This window comes from Myotis daubentonii, chromosome 3 (genome assembly GCF_963259705.1).
Source record: "Myotis daubentonii chromosome 3, mMyoDau2.1, whole genome shotgun sequence".
Lineage (NCBI taxonomy): Eukaryota > Metazoa > Chordata > Mammalia > Chiroptera > Vespertilionidae > Myotis > Myotis daubentonii.
The window spans coordinates 54626655-54642599 of record NC_081842.1 but is presented as its reverse complement, the minus strand read 5'-3'; the positions used below and the strand labels follow the sequence as shown (position 1 = coordinate 54642599).

Here is a 15945-nt window from a genome sequence, read left to right as displayed (position 1 = left end):
CAATGGGGGGAAAATATCCTCTGGTAAGGATTAACAAAAATATATACATTTATATCTTGTTTGCTTTTGCTACAGGGTTGAAATAGGCTCACAGACAAAAAGTACAAGTATACAAAGGAGATGACAAACAAGTTTATTTAACATATACTCCTCATTAGAATCAGTCCAGCCAGTTGGGTGAGTGAATCTTTAAACATTAGCCCATGTAGGCCAGTGTGTGCCAGAGAAGAATGTGAAATAGGTAACAAAAGTCACCCAACTGATTTGTGACATGAATATATGAAGCAAAGTAATTTAAAATACTAAGATTTCTCAGATTCTAAGGACCAAGAAATTTAAGTCTTCTCAGAGCCCATTCCAATAAGACAGGCCTTCTTTGCTCTATTCCTGGCTATGGTGATTGCCTGAGAGTACCACGTACTTCGTTATAATTTGTCCCTTCTCCAAGTGAGATTGCTGAATTGGTGCCCACCACCATCTCCTTAATCTAAACTAAGGAACATTCAGAAACTAATGTCCTGTTTTGCTGACTGCTGAGTCGTTTTCTGACTTTACTTGCTATGGTATGCAGAATAATGGCCCCCTAAAGATATCTACATCTTATTCTCAAGAACCTACGACTACGCTTTACATGGCAAAAGGAGCTTTGTAGATGTGGTTAAATTAAAGGATTTTGAGACAAGGAGATTACCCTGCATTTTCTAGGTATGTCCAATATAATCACAAGGGTCTTTATAAGTGAACGAGGGAGACAGGAGAGTCAGAATCAGGAGATGTGATGACAAAAGTAGTGAATAAAGTGATGCAGCCAGGTCAGCATGGCTCAGTGGTTGAGCGTTGACCTATGAACCAGGAGGTCATAATTCGATTCCCAGTCAGGGGACATGCCTAAATTGAGGGCTCAATCCCCAGTGTGGTGTGTGCAGGAGGCAGCCAATCAATGATTCTCTCTCATCACTGATGTTTCTATTTCTCTCTCCCTCTCCCTTCCTCTCTAAATAAAAACGTATATATGTTTTAAAAAAGTGATGCAATTGCTGGCTGGCACCATGAGCAGAGCAATGTGAACAGTCTCTAAAAGCCGGAAAAGGCAAGGAAACAGATTCTCCCCTAGAACCTCCAACTCTGCCAACACTTTGATTTTAGGTCTCAGAGACCCATTTCAATTTTCTGACCTCCAGAACTGTAAGATAATATATCTGTATTGTTTCAGCCTACTAAATTTGTTACCAATAGGAAACTAATATCCTTCCCTACTAATATCATCAATACCAGGCCTGGAGCCTATGTCTCCTATTTGTGAAGTCCTGTTGCTTTTATTGCACAAGATACAAGTATTGGTTTGGAACAATTGTTTACTGTGTCAGAGTAGAAATGCTTTTCCCTTTGGGCTATGAAACTCCAGAACTAACCAATGGAAACTAAAGTTTGATCACTGGTTAATGGTCAATATAGGTAAAGAAAATACAGAAACATGCAATTCTGTCACTGGGATTTTGGATCATGGATTTTCATAATATTGTATATCAATAATAACTTCAGCCCTGGCCGGTGTTGATCAGCAGTTAGAGTGTCAGCTTATGCACCAAACAGTCATGGGTCGATTCCCAGTCAAGGGCATGTACCTGGGTTGCAGGTTTGATTCCCAGCCCCAATTGGGGCATGTGCAAGAGGCAACCAATTGATGTATCTCTCTCACATTAATGTTTCTCTCTACTCTCCCTCCAACCAATTGATGTGTCTCTCCCTCTCCCTCCCTTCCACTCTAAGGATCAATGGGAAAAAATATTCTCAGGTGAGGATTAAAATAATAAAAATCCTATATAATAAAGAGGCAATATGCAAATTGACCATCACTCCAACACACAAGATGGCCACCCCCATGTGGACACAAGATGGCCGGCAGGGGAGGGCAGTTGTGGGCAATCAGGCCGGCAGGGGAGGGCAGTTAGGGGCAACCAGGCTGGCAAGGGAGGGAAATTGGGGGTGACCAGGCCGGCAGGGGAGGGCAGTTGGGGGTGACCAAGCCGGCAGGGGAGGGCAGTTAGGGGTAATCGGGCCGGCAGAGGAACAGTTAGGCATCGATCAGGCTGGCAGGGGAGTGGTTAGGGGGTGATCAGGCTGGCAGGCAGAAGCAGTTAGGGGCAATGAGGCAGGCAGGCAGGTAAGCGGCTGGGAGCCAGCAGTCCTGGATTGTGAGAGGGATCCCAGATTGGAGAGGGTGCAGACAGGGCTGAGGGGAACACACACACACACCCCATGCACGAATTTTGTGCACTAGGTCTCTAGTAATAATAATGATAATAACTTCACTTGTGTGTTCTTTAACATGTTTTTAGAGAGGAAGATTTAGGAAGGATATAAAGCTGAGACAGGAAGAGCAATTTGGAATAGGGTATTTCACTGAAGGCTTGGCAACAATTAGAAATACAAAGATAATGTCCCAGAGATAAAGGAATACAAGGTAAACAGTAAGAGAAAAAAGTTCTCATCTAAGATATAAGCAGTAATAGAGTGGTTAAATGATATGGGAGAAAAGATAGTAAGACAGAAAACTAAACACCATGGGATGATACCAAGATCAGATCACTGCCTGGAGACCTGATTTCTCTATTTCATTAGTTTCAATTTGATCTTTAGCCTAATATACAACACAACCTCCAAATTTTCCTAACATTCTTTTTCTAATTCCTATGTAAAGCTCTTACAACTGAGCTGTGAGTTATAATCTGGTAAGAAAGCATAAGATTTCCAACAACTATGAAAATACTTACTATCCACACTTACTATTCATTGTCTCCATTATTTAAGAAGACTTGTAATGTTATATCAGTTTTCTACCTTCCCCCTGCCAGGTTAAATGTACAACACAGAAAACTCTTCCTTACTTACAACTGCACAGCGTGGCATTTTGGAAGTAATCCCATCTTCCTCTGTTGCCCCATTGGGTCCAGGTGCCTCTTTCCTCCTTTTTCTTGTGTTGACTTTGGCTGAATTCTGTGCATCCATCTTCTTTTAACCGGTCATAGAAAGTGAAAAAGAATCTTTTCTCACTGGGGGAGAAAAAAGTCTGTCACCAGTACTTCAGAGATGTTAACACAGATATACTCAGCAAAAGATCAATTCCATGGCACATATTTCCCAAAGAAGAGCCAACTGCATCTGGCAAAAACAAAGCTTCATAAACACAGGCTCCAGTAGAAACTCTAAATTGACTCTCTGTGGAACAAAGGCCACAATTAATCACCTGACCTTGGAACTTATTTCCCTTGACCAATGAAGCCTGCATATTACCTACTAATTCCACATCCTGACTGCATGCAAAAGGTTGAAATAACTTGGCTGAGAAAGTTTGTTATACAGCTTTAACAATACCCTTTAGGACACCTGGAGGTATGACCATTGCAAGGAAATGTAAAAGGTATGTCTTTGGTGCAGATGGGGGAAAGAGCCTTTTTTTAAAGGATTGGTTATCACCAATTCCTGGTTTAACAAAGCATGGATTTCTTAACTCTAAATGCTCTGTAGATTTCAGACACCACTCCACCAGGGATCTATGGAAATTGTGGTGTAAGTGTATCATAGCTTTTAAATATCCTTCCTCTTCCTTCTTTAATATTCATTTTCCCTTCCTCTTTCAGAGTCACAAGCACCTTAAATTTGCTCAGAGTCCTCAACTATTAAAACCCCAACCAGGTTTCTCCTTGCCCCAGGAAAAAAAGTCATTACTGTCTCATTTTGCGGAGAGCTTCTAGCAACTAGCTATTATATAAAAGTTCTGAATGTTTGATATTTCATATTTAGATATTGGCTTGTGCTACCTCTCCAATTCCCAGCAAGGATCTGCTTTGGGTAACGTAATTTACACAAACAAATTAATTTCTTGGCACTGATGAAATTTTGGGCATCAGCCAGAAATTGGGGATAGAGGAATTTTAATGATCCGCTGCCTTCTCTGCCCAAGATAAGCACAGCGAAAGACGGAAGAAAGATCCTCAGAGCAGAGGAGGAAAACAAAACAAGTGCCAGACAGAATGAGGACATTCTACTCTGCCTCACTGACTCCAATAAGCCCTCCTGAATAAGATGTTCATCTAAACAACAGCAATTGTGCCTTACTTTCTTTCCTCCAGCTAAATTCCAAGTGGCAATGTGACAAGATCTACAAGAAACCTGACCTAATTCTTAGAGACTGATGGTGACACCCGAAGTATTAGGCTGACGTAAAAAAATGTGAGTCTAAAGTGAAAGATAAACACCACCCAGAAACTTCCTTTCATCACAAATGCAAATTAAAATGGAAAGATACTATACATTTAACAAGTTTTTCCAGTGATGATAATCAGAGCTTTTCTTCATTATTGTTATTAAGTATTCTTTCAAAATATCCAGGTCAGTGTTGCTACTCCCATCTCACTGCTAACAATGCCTAATCGGTCCATTTAGTGACCACTTCTAACTTGCATATGACAAGACTTCTCTGTAAATATCTGCTAAATTCTTCTCAGGGTAAGCAGACAAAACCATTGGAGAAATGTAATCAGCAATCTGGTGACAGGCAGCTCAAGTTCAGGTGGTCAATATATTAAGTACTTACTGTGTACAAGGTACTCGACATAATTTTTTAAAGTAAAAACTGTTTTCTCCAGAAGTTCTCAACCAAGGTGAGGAAACCACGTGTTTATGATGTAAAAAAGCTCTTTAGAATTCTAAAACCATTGGGGAAAAGTTTGTTGAGGAACAGGATATTTACACAGTTTCAAAGTATCTCCCCACAGATTATTTATTAATTACAAAGGGAAAGTTACCTTTTTAGTGAAAAAATCTCTTAGCTGCCCTAGCCGGTTTGGCTCAGTGGCTAGAGCGTCGGCTTGCGGACTGAAGAGTCCCAGGTTCAATTCCAACCAAGGGCACATGCCCAAGTTGTGGGCTCCCCGGTAGGGGGCATGCAGGAGGCAGCCGATCAATGGTTCTCTCTCATCATTGATGTTTCTATCTCTCTCTCCTTCTCCCTTCCTCTCTGAAACCAATAAAGAAATATATTTTAAAAAATCTCTTAGCTAAGTGATCAAAGTTAATTAACATAACCAATAATGAATGCTTCCTTGTGTGAGGCACTAAGGATACACTACCTGCCCAAAATGCATAGCCTGTATGGATTTATGAGGAATAAGCCGACAAACCTTAATTAAAGGACAGTGTACAAAACAAGCCTGTGTTCTTCAAAAAATTTCAATCATGAAAAACAATAAAGGGCTGAAGGACTGCTCCAGGTTAAAAGAGACCAAAGAGCCAGGCCAGTGTGGCTCAGTGGTTGAATGTGGGCCCGTAAATCAAGAGGTCACTGGTTCAATTCCCAGTCAGTGTCCATGCCCCGGTTGCATGGACGTGCAGGGACGTGCAGGAGGCAGCTGATCGATGTTCATCTCTCTATCTCTGTCCCTTCCTCTCTCTAGAATTAAAAAAAAGAGAGACCAAAGAAATGATAACTAAATATAATGCAAAATTCTTAATTGGGGGGGAAATTGTTACAAAGAATAGTTACTAGGACAATAAATAAAATTTGAATATGAATTGTATATCAAATAATAGACATCAATGTTTAACTTCTCTGATTTGATTTTACAGTGTGCTATGGAAAAGACTGTCCTTGTTTTTAGAGAAAAATGCTGAAGTATCTAGGGATAAAAGGTCATGATCTCTGCAACTTACCCTCAGCAGAAAAAAAAGAAGAAATATATGAACATCATATTACATTACATATAAAGTAGGTAAAGCAAATATGGCCAGTGTTATCAATGTATGAATCTAGGCAGGGCATAAAGGGGTTCATTTTAATATTCTTACAAATTTTCTATAGGCTTTACTTTTATTTCAAAATAAAAAGTTTAATTTTTAAAATGCTCGTTAACAATTTCTACACAAATAGGCCCTCATATAAGATTGTCTCTTGGGATCTCTAGAAACTGATTCCCTCTCCTCCTGACTCTTTAAATAAGAATACATGATGCATACATTCTAAGAAGTATGTCTAGTAATCTAAATATCTTGCAAGGAAGTTAACAGCAACAGTCATAATAATGGCTATCTTTTTTTAATATTTACCATCTGCCAGGCACTGTGATAGGCAAATTAATACATATATATATATATATATATATATATATATATATATATATATATACAGTTATTATTAGCCCCAATTTACAAATGAGAAAACTAAGGATCAGGGAAGTTGAGCAACCTAAGAGGTCACACAGCTAGTAAGTAGAAGAGCCAGGATTTTTTTTTTTTTTACAGAGAGGAAGGGAGAGAGATAGAGAGTTAGAAACATCGATGAGAGAGAAACATCAATCAGCTGCCTCCTGCACATCTCCCACTGGGGGTGTGCCCACAACCCAGGTACATGCCCTTGACCGGAATCGAACCTGGGACCTTCCAGTCCGCAGGCCGACGCTCTATCCACTGAGCCAAACCGGTTTCGGCGAAGAGCCAGGATTTAAATTCAGTCTTGTCTAATTCCAAAGTCCTTACCACTATAATCTGCTATTTTCCAGAAAGCTAAGATTTTTAAAAAGAAGTTGTCTCATCATTACTGTTGCTTCTTTCTACCAAGAACATTCTCTCTACAGCATGGGTCCCTTATGTGTTTTTTACACTTAAGTCAGGCCAGCCGAACTGAACAGTGGAATAAAAGGTCACAGTTACTTAAAGGTAAACAAGGTCCAAGGACCAATCAAATAGAACTGACGTGGCCATTGGCTCAGAGGTTGCCTGATTTGTCAGCTATAGCAGATCTTTCCTACTGGGTAGTTTTGCTAGGGTTTCCTGATAAGCTTTCACCTTAAGCAATAAAGAATTCTTTAATATCTGCTCCTCCCTCTTCTGACATTACAAATAGGTAGTATTTTAAAGGCACCTGTATTTTTACAAACATTTTAAGGGTGTCATAATAAACATGGAGTAAATGCCATGTCATATTTTCATGTTATCCTATATACTAAAAGCCTAATATGCTAAGTGTCCAGTCGTCCATTCAACCAATCAAAGCGTAATATGCTAATGATATGCTAAGACCACTCAACCACTTGCTATGACGTGCACTGACCACCAGGGGACAGATGCTCCGACCAGCAGGCTAGCTTGCTGCTGGGACCCAGCCAATTGGGACTGAGCGAGATGGGCTGGACATGCCCTAGGGCCGTCCCACGGTCCCTCCCCAGCTGGCCAACCTCCCGTGTCCCTCCCCGGTCCCGATCATGCACCAGTGGGGCTCCTCAGCCTGGCCTGCACCCTCTCACAATCCAGGACCCCTCAGGGGATGTCAGAGAGTCAGTTTCAGCCTGATCCTGCAGGGATAAAAGGATAATATGCAAATCAACCGCTAAGGATGTCCGACTGACAGTTTAGGCCTGCTCCCTGCAAGCTCCCAGACAATGAGAGGGTGCAGGCTGGGCTGAGGGACTACCCCCCCCCCCCCACCGAGTGCACAAATTTTGTGCACCAGGCCTCTAGTTTTCTATAACTCTAAGTTAAAATTCCTTAATGTTTAATAGTAAACTATTTAATATGTCCAAAGGCATGTTTATAGGAATTTCTCAGAAATCTTTGCTCTCTTTGTGTGTTTGGAGGAAGGGATAACTTGTGCTTTGCTCTTTTGTTTGTTTTATTTTTTACTAGAGGCCCGGTGCATAAATTTGTGCACAGGTGGGGTCCTTGGCCTGGCCGGTGATCAGGGCCAATTGGGGCCGATCGGGGCCACAGGAGGTTGGCCGCCGGGGGGAGGGGCCGCAGGAGGTTGGCTGGCCAGCCCAACTGGGCCATTGGGGCTGGCCAGCAGGGGAGAAGGGCCACAGGAGGCTGACAGGGGGAGAGGGGCTGTGGGAGGTTGGCTGGCTGCAGGAGGTTGGCTGTGGGGGTGCACTGACCACCAGGGGCAGCTCCTGCATTGAGCATCTGCCCCCTGGTGGTCAGTGTGCATTACAGCGACCAGTCCTTCTGCCGTTTTGTTGATTTGCATATTAGCCTTTTATTATACAGGAAGATATTGTGGTAAAATATAAATAACATAAATTTGCTTTGCTTTTTAACTGTTTACTTCTTGAAGTATTGAACCATCTTGTCATATGATTCAACTTAACCAACCAAACACATGGTGACTATCATTATACTATACTAGAGGCCCAATGCATGAAATTCGTACAAGAGTAGGCCCTCTCAGGCTCGGCTGCCTCGCAGCCCTTCAGCCCTGCCACCTACCCACTGGTCATTCCAGAAGGTTGTTCTGGAAGGTCATTCCACTCTCTGGTTTAATTAGCATATTAGCTCTTTATTATATAGGATACGCAAAGGCTTTCCTTCCAAGTGTTAAAATACTACCAGCATGGTTTTAAAGATATTTGAAAGCCAAATTAATATCTGGGGTTGCTAGATCTTGTGACACTGGATCTATTCCACTAGATTAAAAAATCATACAAAGATATAAAATATCACAATGAGGATTTGAGGCAAGAGAAAGGAGTTGTGTGACTAGCTATTTAAAGCTAGAGTAAAATTCAGAACAGAAAAATAATCAAGGCAACCATATTATTAACATATTATAATAGCCTTCCTATCTAATAAAAGAGAAACATGGTAATTAGCCGTATGTCCGCTACCCTTCCCATTGGCTAATCAGGGCGATATGCAAATTAACTGCCAGCCAAGATGGCGGCCGGCAGCCAGGCAGCTTGAAGCGAACAGGAGGCTTGCTTGTTTCAGTGACGGCGGACTCCAACGTTCCCCACCTGCCGCTGCCGGCCTCTGAGCTTGCAGTTTGAAACATTGTTACAAATATAGAAGCTAAACAAAACCCCAGAAACCTGCTTTCAGCCAGCTGGGATCTCAGAGCTGGAGTTGAAACAGTGTTTTGATTATAGAACCCAAACAAACCAGATACCTGCTTTCAGCAGCAGAGGCCTAAGAGCTGGAGCCAAGCCTCAGAGCTAAAGCTGGCCCAGAATTAAAGGGAAAAAAAAGGAAAAAAGGAGCGGTTGGGAGCTTCAGTCACCTGCCAGCTTGAAAACGGCCCTCAGCCCCTCACCCAGACTGGCCAGGCACCCCAGTGGGGACCCCCACCCTGAAGCGTGTGTGACCAGCTGCAAACAGCCATCATCCCCTCATCCAGGCTGGCCAGGCACCCCAGTGGGGACCCCCACCCTGATCCAGGACACCCTTCAGGGCAAACCAGCCGGCCCCCACCTGTGCACCAGGCCTCTATCCTATATAGTAAAAGGGTAATATGCCTCCCAGCACCAGGATCAGTGGAGCCGTGAGGCCTCCCGGCACTGGGATCAGTGTGACAGGGGGCAGCGCCCAAACCCCCTGATCGCTCTGCGGCTCTGTGTGTGACAGGGGGTGGGGCCACAACCTCCCTATCCGCCCTGCTCTGTTCATGACAGGGGAAGGTGCCCCAACCCCCTGATCAGCCCTGCTCTGTGCCTGATAGGGGGGAGCTCCCCAAACCCCTGATTGCCCTGCGGCTCTGTGTGTGACAGGGTGCAGCGCCCCAACCCCCTGATCGGCCCTGCTCTGTGTGTGACAGGGTGCGGCGCCCCAACCCGCCCCCCCCCCCCCCCCGCACGGGCCCTGCTCTGTGTGTGATGGGGTAGAGCCATAACCTCCCCATCGGCCCTGCCCTGAGTGTGACAGGGTGCAGCGCCCCAACCCCCTGATCCGCCCTGCTCTGTGTGTGACAGGGGGCAGTGCCCCAACTCCCCTATCGGCCCTACTCTGTGAGTGACAGGGGGGAGCTCCCCAACCCCCTGGTGGGCCCTGCTCTGTGCATGACAGTGGGGAGCTCCCCAACCCCCTGATGGACCCTGCTCTGTGTGTGACAGGGTACGGAGCCCCAACCCCCCTGATGGGCCCTGCTCTGTGAGTGACAGGGGGCAGCGCCCCAACCCCGATTGGCCCTGCTCTGTGCGTGACAGGGGGTGGCGCCCCAACCCCCCAATAGGCCCTACCCTGAACGTGACTGAGGGTGGCATCGCAACCTCCCGATCTGCCATGCTCTGTGCATGACAAGGGTGGCGCCCCAACTCCCCAATCAGCCCTGCTCTGAGCCCGACCAGGGGCTGCACCTAGGGATTGGGCCTGCCCTCTGCCACCCGGGAGCAGGCCTAAGCCAGCAGGTCGTTATCTCCCGAGGGGGTCCCAGACTGCAAGAGGGCACAGGCCGGGCTGAGGGACTCCCCCCCCCCCCCCCCCGCCGAGTACACAAATTTTTGTGCACCGGGCCTCTAGTTTATAAATAATAGTAATACTAATATGTTTTATCTGTCTTTCAGTTAAGTACATACATTCTTCAACAAAATCTCTCCATTTGCCTTATATAAACACCTCTAACCAAAATGTCTGTGGCAATATTAATCAATTTTTTTTATCTATGCTCCATTTTGAGAAATGTAAAACTCTTTAACATCACTCCATCAGCATAGTATAATAATTAAAAGTCAGATTATCCAAGTATGAATCCCATCTCTACCACTTACGAGCCATGAGAACTTGGACAAATTCCTTAATCTGCCCAACCATTAGTTGCATCACTTAACAAATGAGGTTTAAATGGGATTATCCATGTAAAACCTCAGTTCAATGCTTGGCACACAGTAAGTGCTTATAAATATTAGCTACTACTATTACTTAGTAATAATAGTTATCATCTGCCTTAAAGTCTTCTATGTATCCTCTCTATCAAAAAAGATTTTGTCAAGTTTCCCCCCTATGATTACTATTATAAAAAGTACACTCTGCCCTAGCTTGTTTGGCTCAGTGGATAGAGCATCAGTCTGCAGCTGAAGGGTCTCAGGTTCAATTCCAGTCAAGGGCACATGCCCTGGTTGTGGGCTCGATCCCCAGTAGGGGGCGTGCAGGAGGCAGCTGACCAATGATTCTCTCTCATCATCAATGTTTCTATCTCTCTCTCCTTCTCCCTTCCTCTCTGAAATCAATAAAAATACATTTTTTTAAAGTACATTCTTAATGTTAAAGTGCGGTAAAATATGAAGTATGCTATATCTCCCCTATTCCTATCCTGATCCCATTTAAGAATCACTGTTGTAGCAAGAACTCTTCTATAGTGTGTTGTTAAATTACGACAAGAAACATTACTACTCCTACTCCTAACAGTGAGCACTTATAGAACACCTGTATGCTTAAGCACTTTAAAAATATTAAAACGTTCTTAATATTCACAATCCTCTGACATAGGTATATTATTTCTATCACCCCAATAAATTCAACTTAAAAAAAGGAATACATTTAGCCCTGGCTGGGTGGCTCAGTTGGTTGAAGTGTTATCTCCGCCAAAAGGCTGTGGGTTCAATTTCCAGTCAGGGCACATACCTAGGTTGCAGGTTTGATCCCCAGTCAGGGCACATACAGGAGACAATAGATCAATGTTTCTCTCTCCCTTCCTCTCTCTCTAAAATATCAACAAAAACATATTCTCAGGTGAGGATTAAAACAATACATTTATTCATCTTGTTGGTCATAATCCTGTTAAAGTACAATTTAGTTGATCATTTTGTTTGTACCAATCTGTTTAAAAATTTTTTTCAAATATTGACTACCATCTATCATATTGACTATTTATCACAATTGTATATAATCTATAAACTTGAAAGGCATGGTTTTTATATCTCCATACAAGTCACTGTTGAAAGTACTGATCAGGATAGATGTATGTCATCACACACCAATTTTGACAATCCACTAGAACCCTCTTTCCTCATTGAGATCCACTCTTAATACTCTTTTAATATATATATATATATATATATATATATATATATATATATATATATATATATATATATATATATCTTAATTGATTTCAGAGAAGAAGGAGAGGGAGAGAGAGATAAAAACATCAATGATGAGAGAAAATAATTGATTGGCTGCCTCCTGCATGCCCTCTACTGGGGATCAAGTCTGCAAACCTGGCAAGTGCCCTGACTGGGAATTGAACCGTGACCTCCTGGTTTATAGGTTGATGCTCAACCACTGGGCCACACCAGCCAGGCCACTCTTAATACTCTTTAGAAAACAGAATAGAGAATATATTTAGAATTCTTAATGAGTTAGGATATTCAATCTGATTTAAACCTGATTCACTGTACAGGTTTCATTTACATGTCTCTAGCACTGCCCTAAAGATTATTATGATATTATCAATGAAAATAAGGATAGCTAATACTTACAGAGTGCATCCTATGTGCCAGGAAGTTATAAATCTTTAGCATATATTAAATAACAGCTCTCATAACAATTCAATGAGGTAAGTAGTACTACTATCCCTTTTTTGCCGATGAGGAAATTGAGGCACAGCTAGGTTAAATGACTTGCCTAAGGTCACACACCTAGGACAGGGCAAAAACAGATTTGAACCCATGCATTCTGGCTCTAGTGTCTGTGAACTTAACATTATGCTGCCTAGTAATAATATGGTCATATGTGAATTTAATGAAAATCACTTGTTTGAACTCTGGTCATGTGCTACACTGTGCCAAGCAGCTTCTGATCAGGAATTTTATTAAAACGTCACACAAACAGCCCTGGCCAGTTTGAATCAATGGTAGGAGGGCTGGTTCACGCACTGAGGGATCTTGGGTTAGATTCCTGGTCAAGGGCATGTACCTGAGTTGCAGGTTCAATCCTTAGTCCAGGTCAGGGTGTGTGCAGAAGGCAACCAATCAATGTGTGTCCCTCACATTGATGTTTCTCTTTCTCTCTCCCCCTGCCTCCCTCCTTTCCACTCTCTCTAAAAATCAATGGAAAAAATACCCTCAGGTGAGGATTAACAACAGAAAAAAAAATCACACAAAGTATTTGAATAGCTGTTAGGGTCAGAAACAGTATACGCAAAGGATTTAGCACAGAACATAGTACAGTTTTAAGTATATGCTAGGTATCTAATGATAGCAATAACAACAAAAAACAATAATGATCACTATTATTTGAGTACCTCTTTTTTTTCAGAACTTCAAGAGTGTGTCTACTGTATACTTTCTACATTGGACTCTTTGGAAAGCTATTTTAAGTCCTGAGGCAGCTTTGGCCTTGCTTATTGTCCTTGTGTTTGCTTAACCTAATGAGGCTAACTGGTCCCTGTTCTCTTCATAAGATCCTTTATTTGTATTTGCAAACTCCACCGTTGGGTATTATTACATGTCATGCATTAGACATGCAATATCACACAGATATCTCAGCAATAATTAGGCAGTAGGAAGCCAGTTTTCCAAAGAAACATTAGTTTCAACTCTAAAATTATTTTTTTCTTTAGTAAGTTCAGGTCAATAGATAAAAACCTTAATTTTTTTTATTGTGGAGATGAGCAAACCTGGCTGCTTTTGGGTTTGGTAAACTCTATCTGGATATTTTTCAAGCACTATATGGCTGGCAACTCTTCAAGTGTATTCTGCCAAATACCTTCTCCCCATAATCTCTAAGTGTGTGGCTATTTCAAAGGGAATTAAAACCATGAATTTCTGATTTATTCATACTTAACTGATCAAAGTTGCTGTGTTTATCTGGGTCAACACTTACAGGTTCTGACTTCTGTTTCTTTGATCCAGGAAACCTGGAGAGTTTGACAGCAACCAGCTTTTAGAGAAGAAACCAAACTGGTTGCCTGGGTCTGGTAAGCAGCTAGTTCACATCTGTCCTTCAGACAATATTTAAAATGACTTTCCCCCGTTGAATTCTATGGCAAGCGTAAAGAAGTGCTTCCAAATCTCTCTTAGCTGATATCAGCCTGAAATGGAAGGAGTCCCAGAACCTCTCAACAGGAGGGGCTGGTGGGAGGGGCAGCAATCTGGTTGGAAGGGTGGAAGGGTAGGAGTCTTGTCCTGGAGCCCAGTTGACACAGCACTTTACATAAGTCTGAGAAAACATCAACTGTTCATATCAAGAAAAGGGCAGTGATAATGGGAAGGTGGAATTCGGCAGTAATAGAGATTCTTGGTTCTCCTTCCAAGCCACTCCTTAGTACTGCTTCTGACCTGACAACACCATAATTTGGGGCTGGAGTTTCCAGAAGCAAAAGGAACCACTAAAATACTGGCTAGGCAAAGAGTGACAATAAAAGTCAGATCTCTGCTAAAGGGACATGAACATCAAGCACGCCAAACTCACAGGCTGGTTAAATGCCCAGGTTATTTTGCTGTGATCCATTTTTTCCCTGGCAACTATTTTAAAAAGTTTTTGATTTTAGGAGAGAAAGGAAGGGAGAGGGAGAGAGAAACATCAATGTGAGAGAGAAACATCAATCAGCAGCCTCCCACATGCACCCCAACCAGGGATTGAACCCGCAACCTGGGTATATGCCCTAACTGGGAATTGAATCGGCAACCTTTCAGAGCACAGGACAAAGCTCAACCAACTAAGCCGCACCAGCCAGGACTTCCTGGCAACTTGTTATAATATTGGCTCTCCTTCCCAAAATGACAGAGCATCATGTGATTATGCATAAAGGACATTTATTCTGAAAATATTCCCCAGAAGGCTGTCTCCTAGAAAGGCAGGTTGAAAAATTGAGTAGATTTATGTTGGCTGCCTATTGCATGGGGTGATATTACCTGAAACGACAGGAGGTGGCCTTGGACTGTCATAAAAATCAGCACTGTGCAGACATCAGTCAGTTTACAAACCAGTTTCAAACTAATATTTAAAAGATGCATCTCCCCCCCCTTTCACTTGCAGAAGAGACCCACAGAGGACAAAGTTTAAATTTATAGAAGGGAAATGTTTAAGACATCTGTTTATCAGCAACCACTGAGTTTTATCCCATTAATAGGTTATAACTACCAAAGAAAAATACCTTTTTTCCTCTTTTTTTTTAAAAAATAGAACCAAGTGTGGTAGGCAGACTTTAATATGGCCCCAAGACTTCTGGTTCTATATTCCTGGTATTCATGCCCTTGTGTAATCTGCTCCCCTGTGTGTGCACAGCACCTGTGACTTGCTTTTCACTGGTAGCAAGGGTGAGGCAGTGACAGGTGACGTGAGGTAGTCCAATCAGAGTGACTCTCAGGACTCACCAGATGGGAATGCTTGGATGAAGTTTATCACTTCTTTGTAGATTTGAATCTGGAGACATGGCTCTAGGAACAATCTAGGCCAATCTAGTGGCCAACCTATAATCAGGAGAGCCTTTTTCAAAATAGTCAAGAGAGAAAGCAAAGCTGATGAGAAAAGTGAGACCCTGAACTAATCATGCCAACCAATACATTCCCCTTTTTTGCTTAAGTCAGTTAAGCTGGGTTTCTTATCACTTGCAGTTCATAATTGCAATATATAGTAATGATTCCTGGAACACAGTAGGCAGTCAATAACTATTTAAATAAATATAGTAAGTACAGAAAACTGCGTTGAAATTTTGAAAGGCGCTACATACATTACTGGGGGGGTATTGAATTTATTGGGGTGACACTGATTCACAAAACTATACAGGTTTCAAGCATAAAATTAAATAAAACATCATTGGTGGATAGAGGTCAAGTACTTGTCAATTTATAAGTGTATCAAAGATGGTGTAACAAAGATCTCATCTTCTCAAAAGTTTTTTTCCTTGTCTGCTTACACTATTCCTTATCCGCTTCATACGGTTGTTCTGTTTTCTAAAGATGACTTTTGTCTTACATTGTATTTTACATTTACTTTAAACTGAACATTACACATTAGATTTAAACTGAAGTCTTAAGGGCCTTGGATTTAGAATAAACACAGCTGATACTTTTGGGTTTTAATGTACAACAACACTTCTTTATTTTCTCTACTCTTGTAGGAGATGAAAATAAAAGGTCACATACATTCCATAACACTAAGCCTAAAAGAATTTAGAAATTATAGAGATTAACTCTCAGACCTTTACTCTGGAACTATTACTAATTTTTACACTTTAAG

The 15945-nt window shown here is 42.2% G+C and overlaps 2 protein-coding genes across 2 annotated transcripts in view; both read right to left on the bottom strand.

Annotated features, from left to right (window-relative positions):
- The window catches only part of PCYT1A (phosphate cytidylyltransferase 1A, choline), a 35127-nt gene extending 32118 nt beyond the window's left edge, over positions 1-3009 (bottom strand). The window contains exon 1 of the mRNA XM_059687504.1: positions 2893-3009. Within this exon, the coding sequence (XP_059543487.1) occupies positions 2893-3009 (117 nt within the window). The remainder of the gene's footprint in view (positions 1-2892) is intronic.
- DYNLT2B (dynein light chain Tctex-type 2B) overlaps positions 1-15945 on the bottom strand; it is a 66108-nt gene that overhangs the window by 16338 nt on the left and 33825 nt on the right. The window contains exon 6 of the transcript XR_009451844.1: positions 2889-3053. The gene's annotated coding sequence lies outside the window, so the exon portion shown is untranslated. The remainder of the gene's footprint in view (positions 1-2888; positions 3054-15945) is intronic.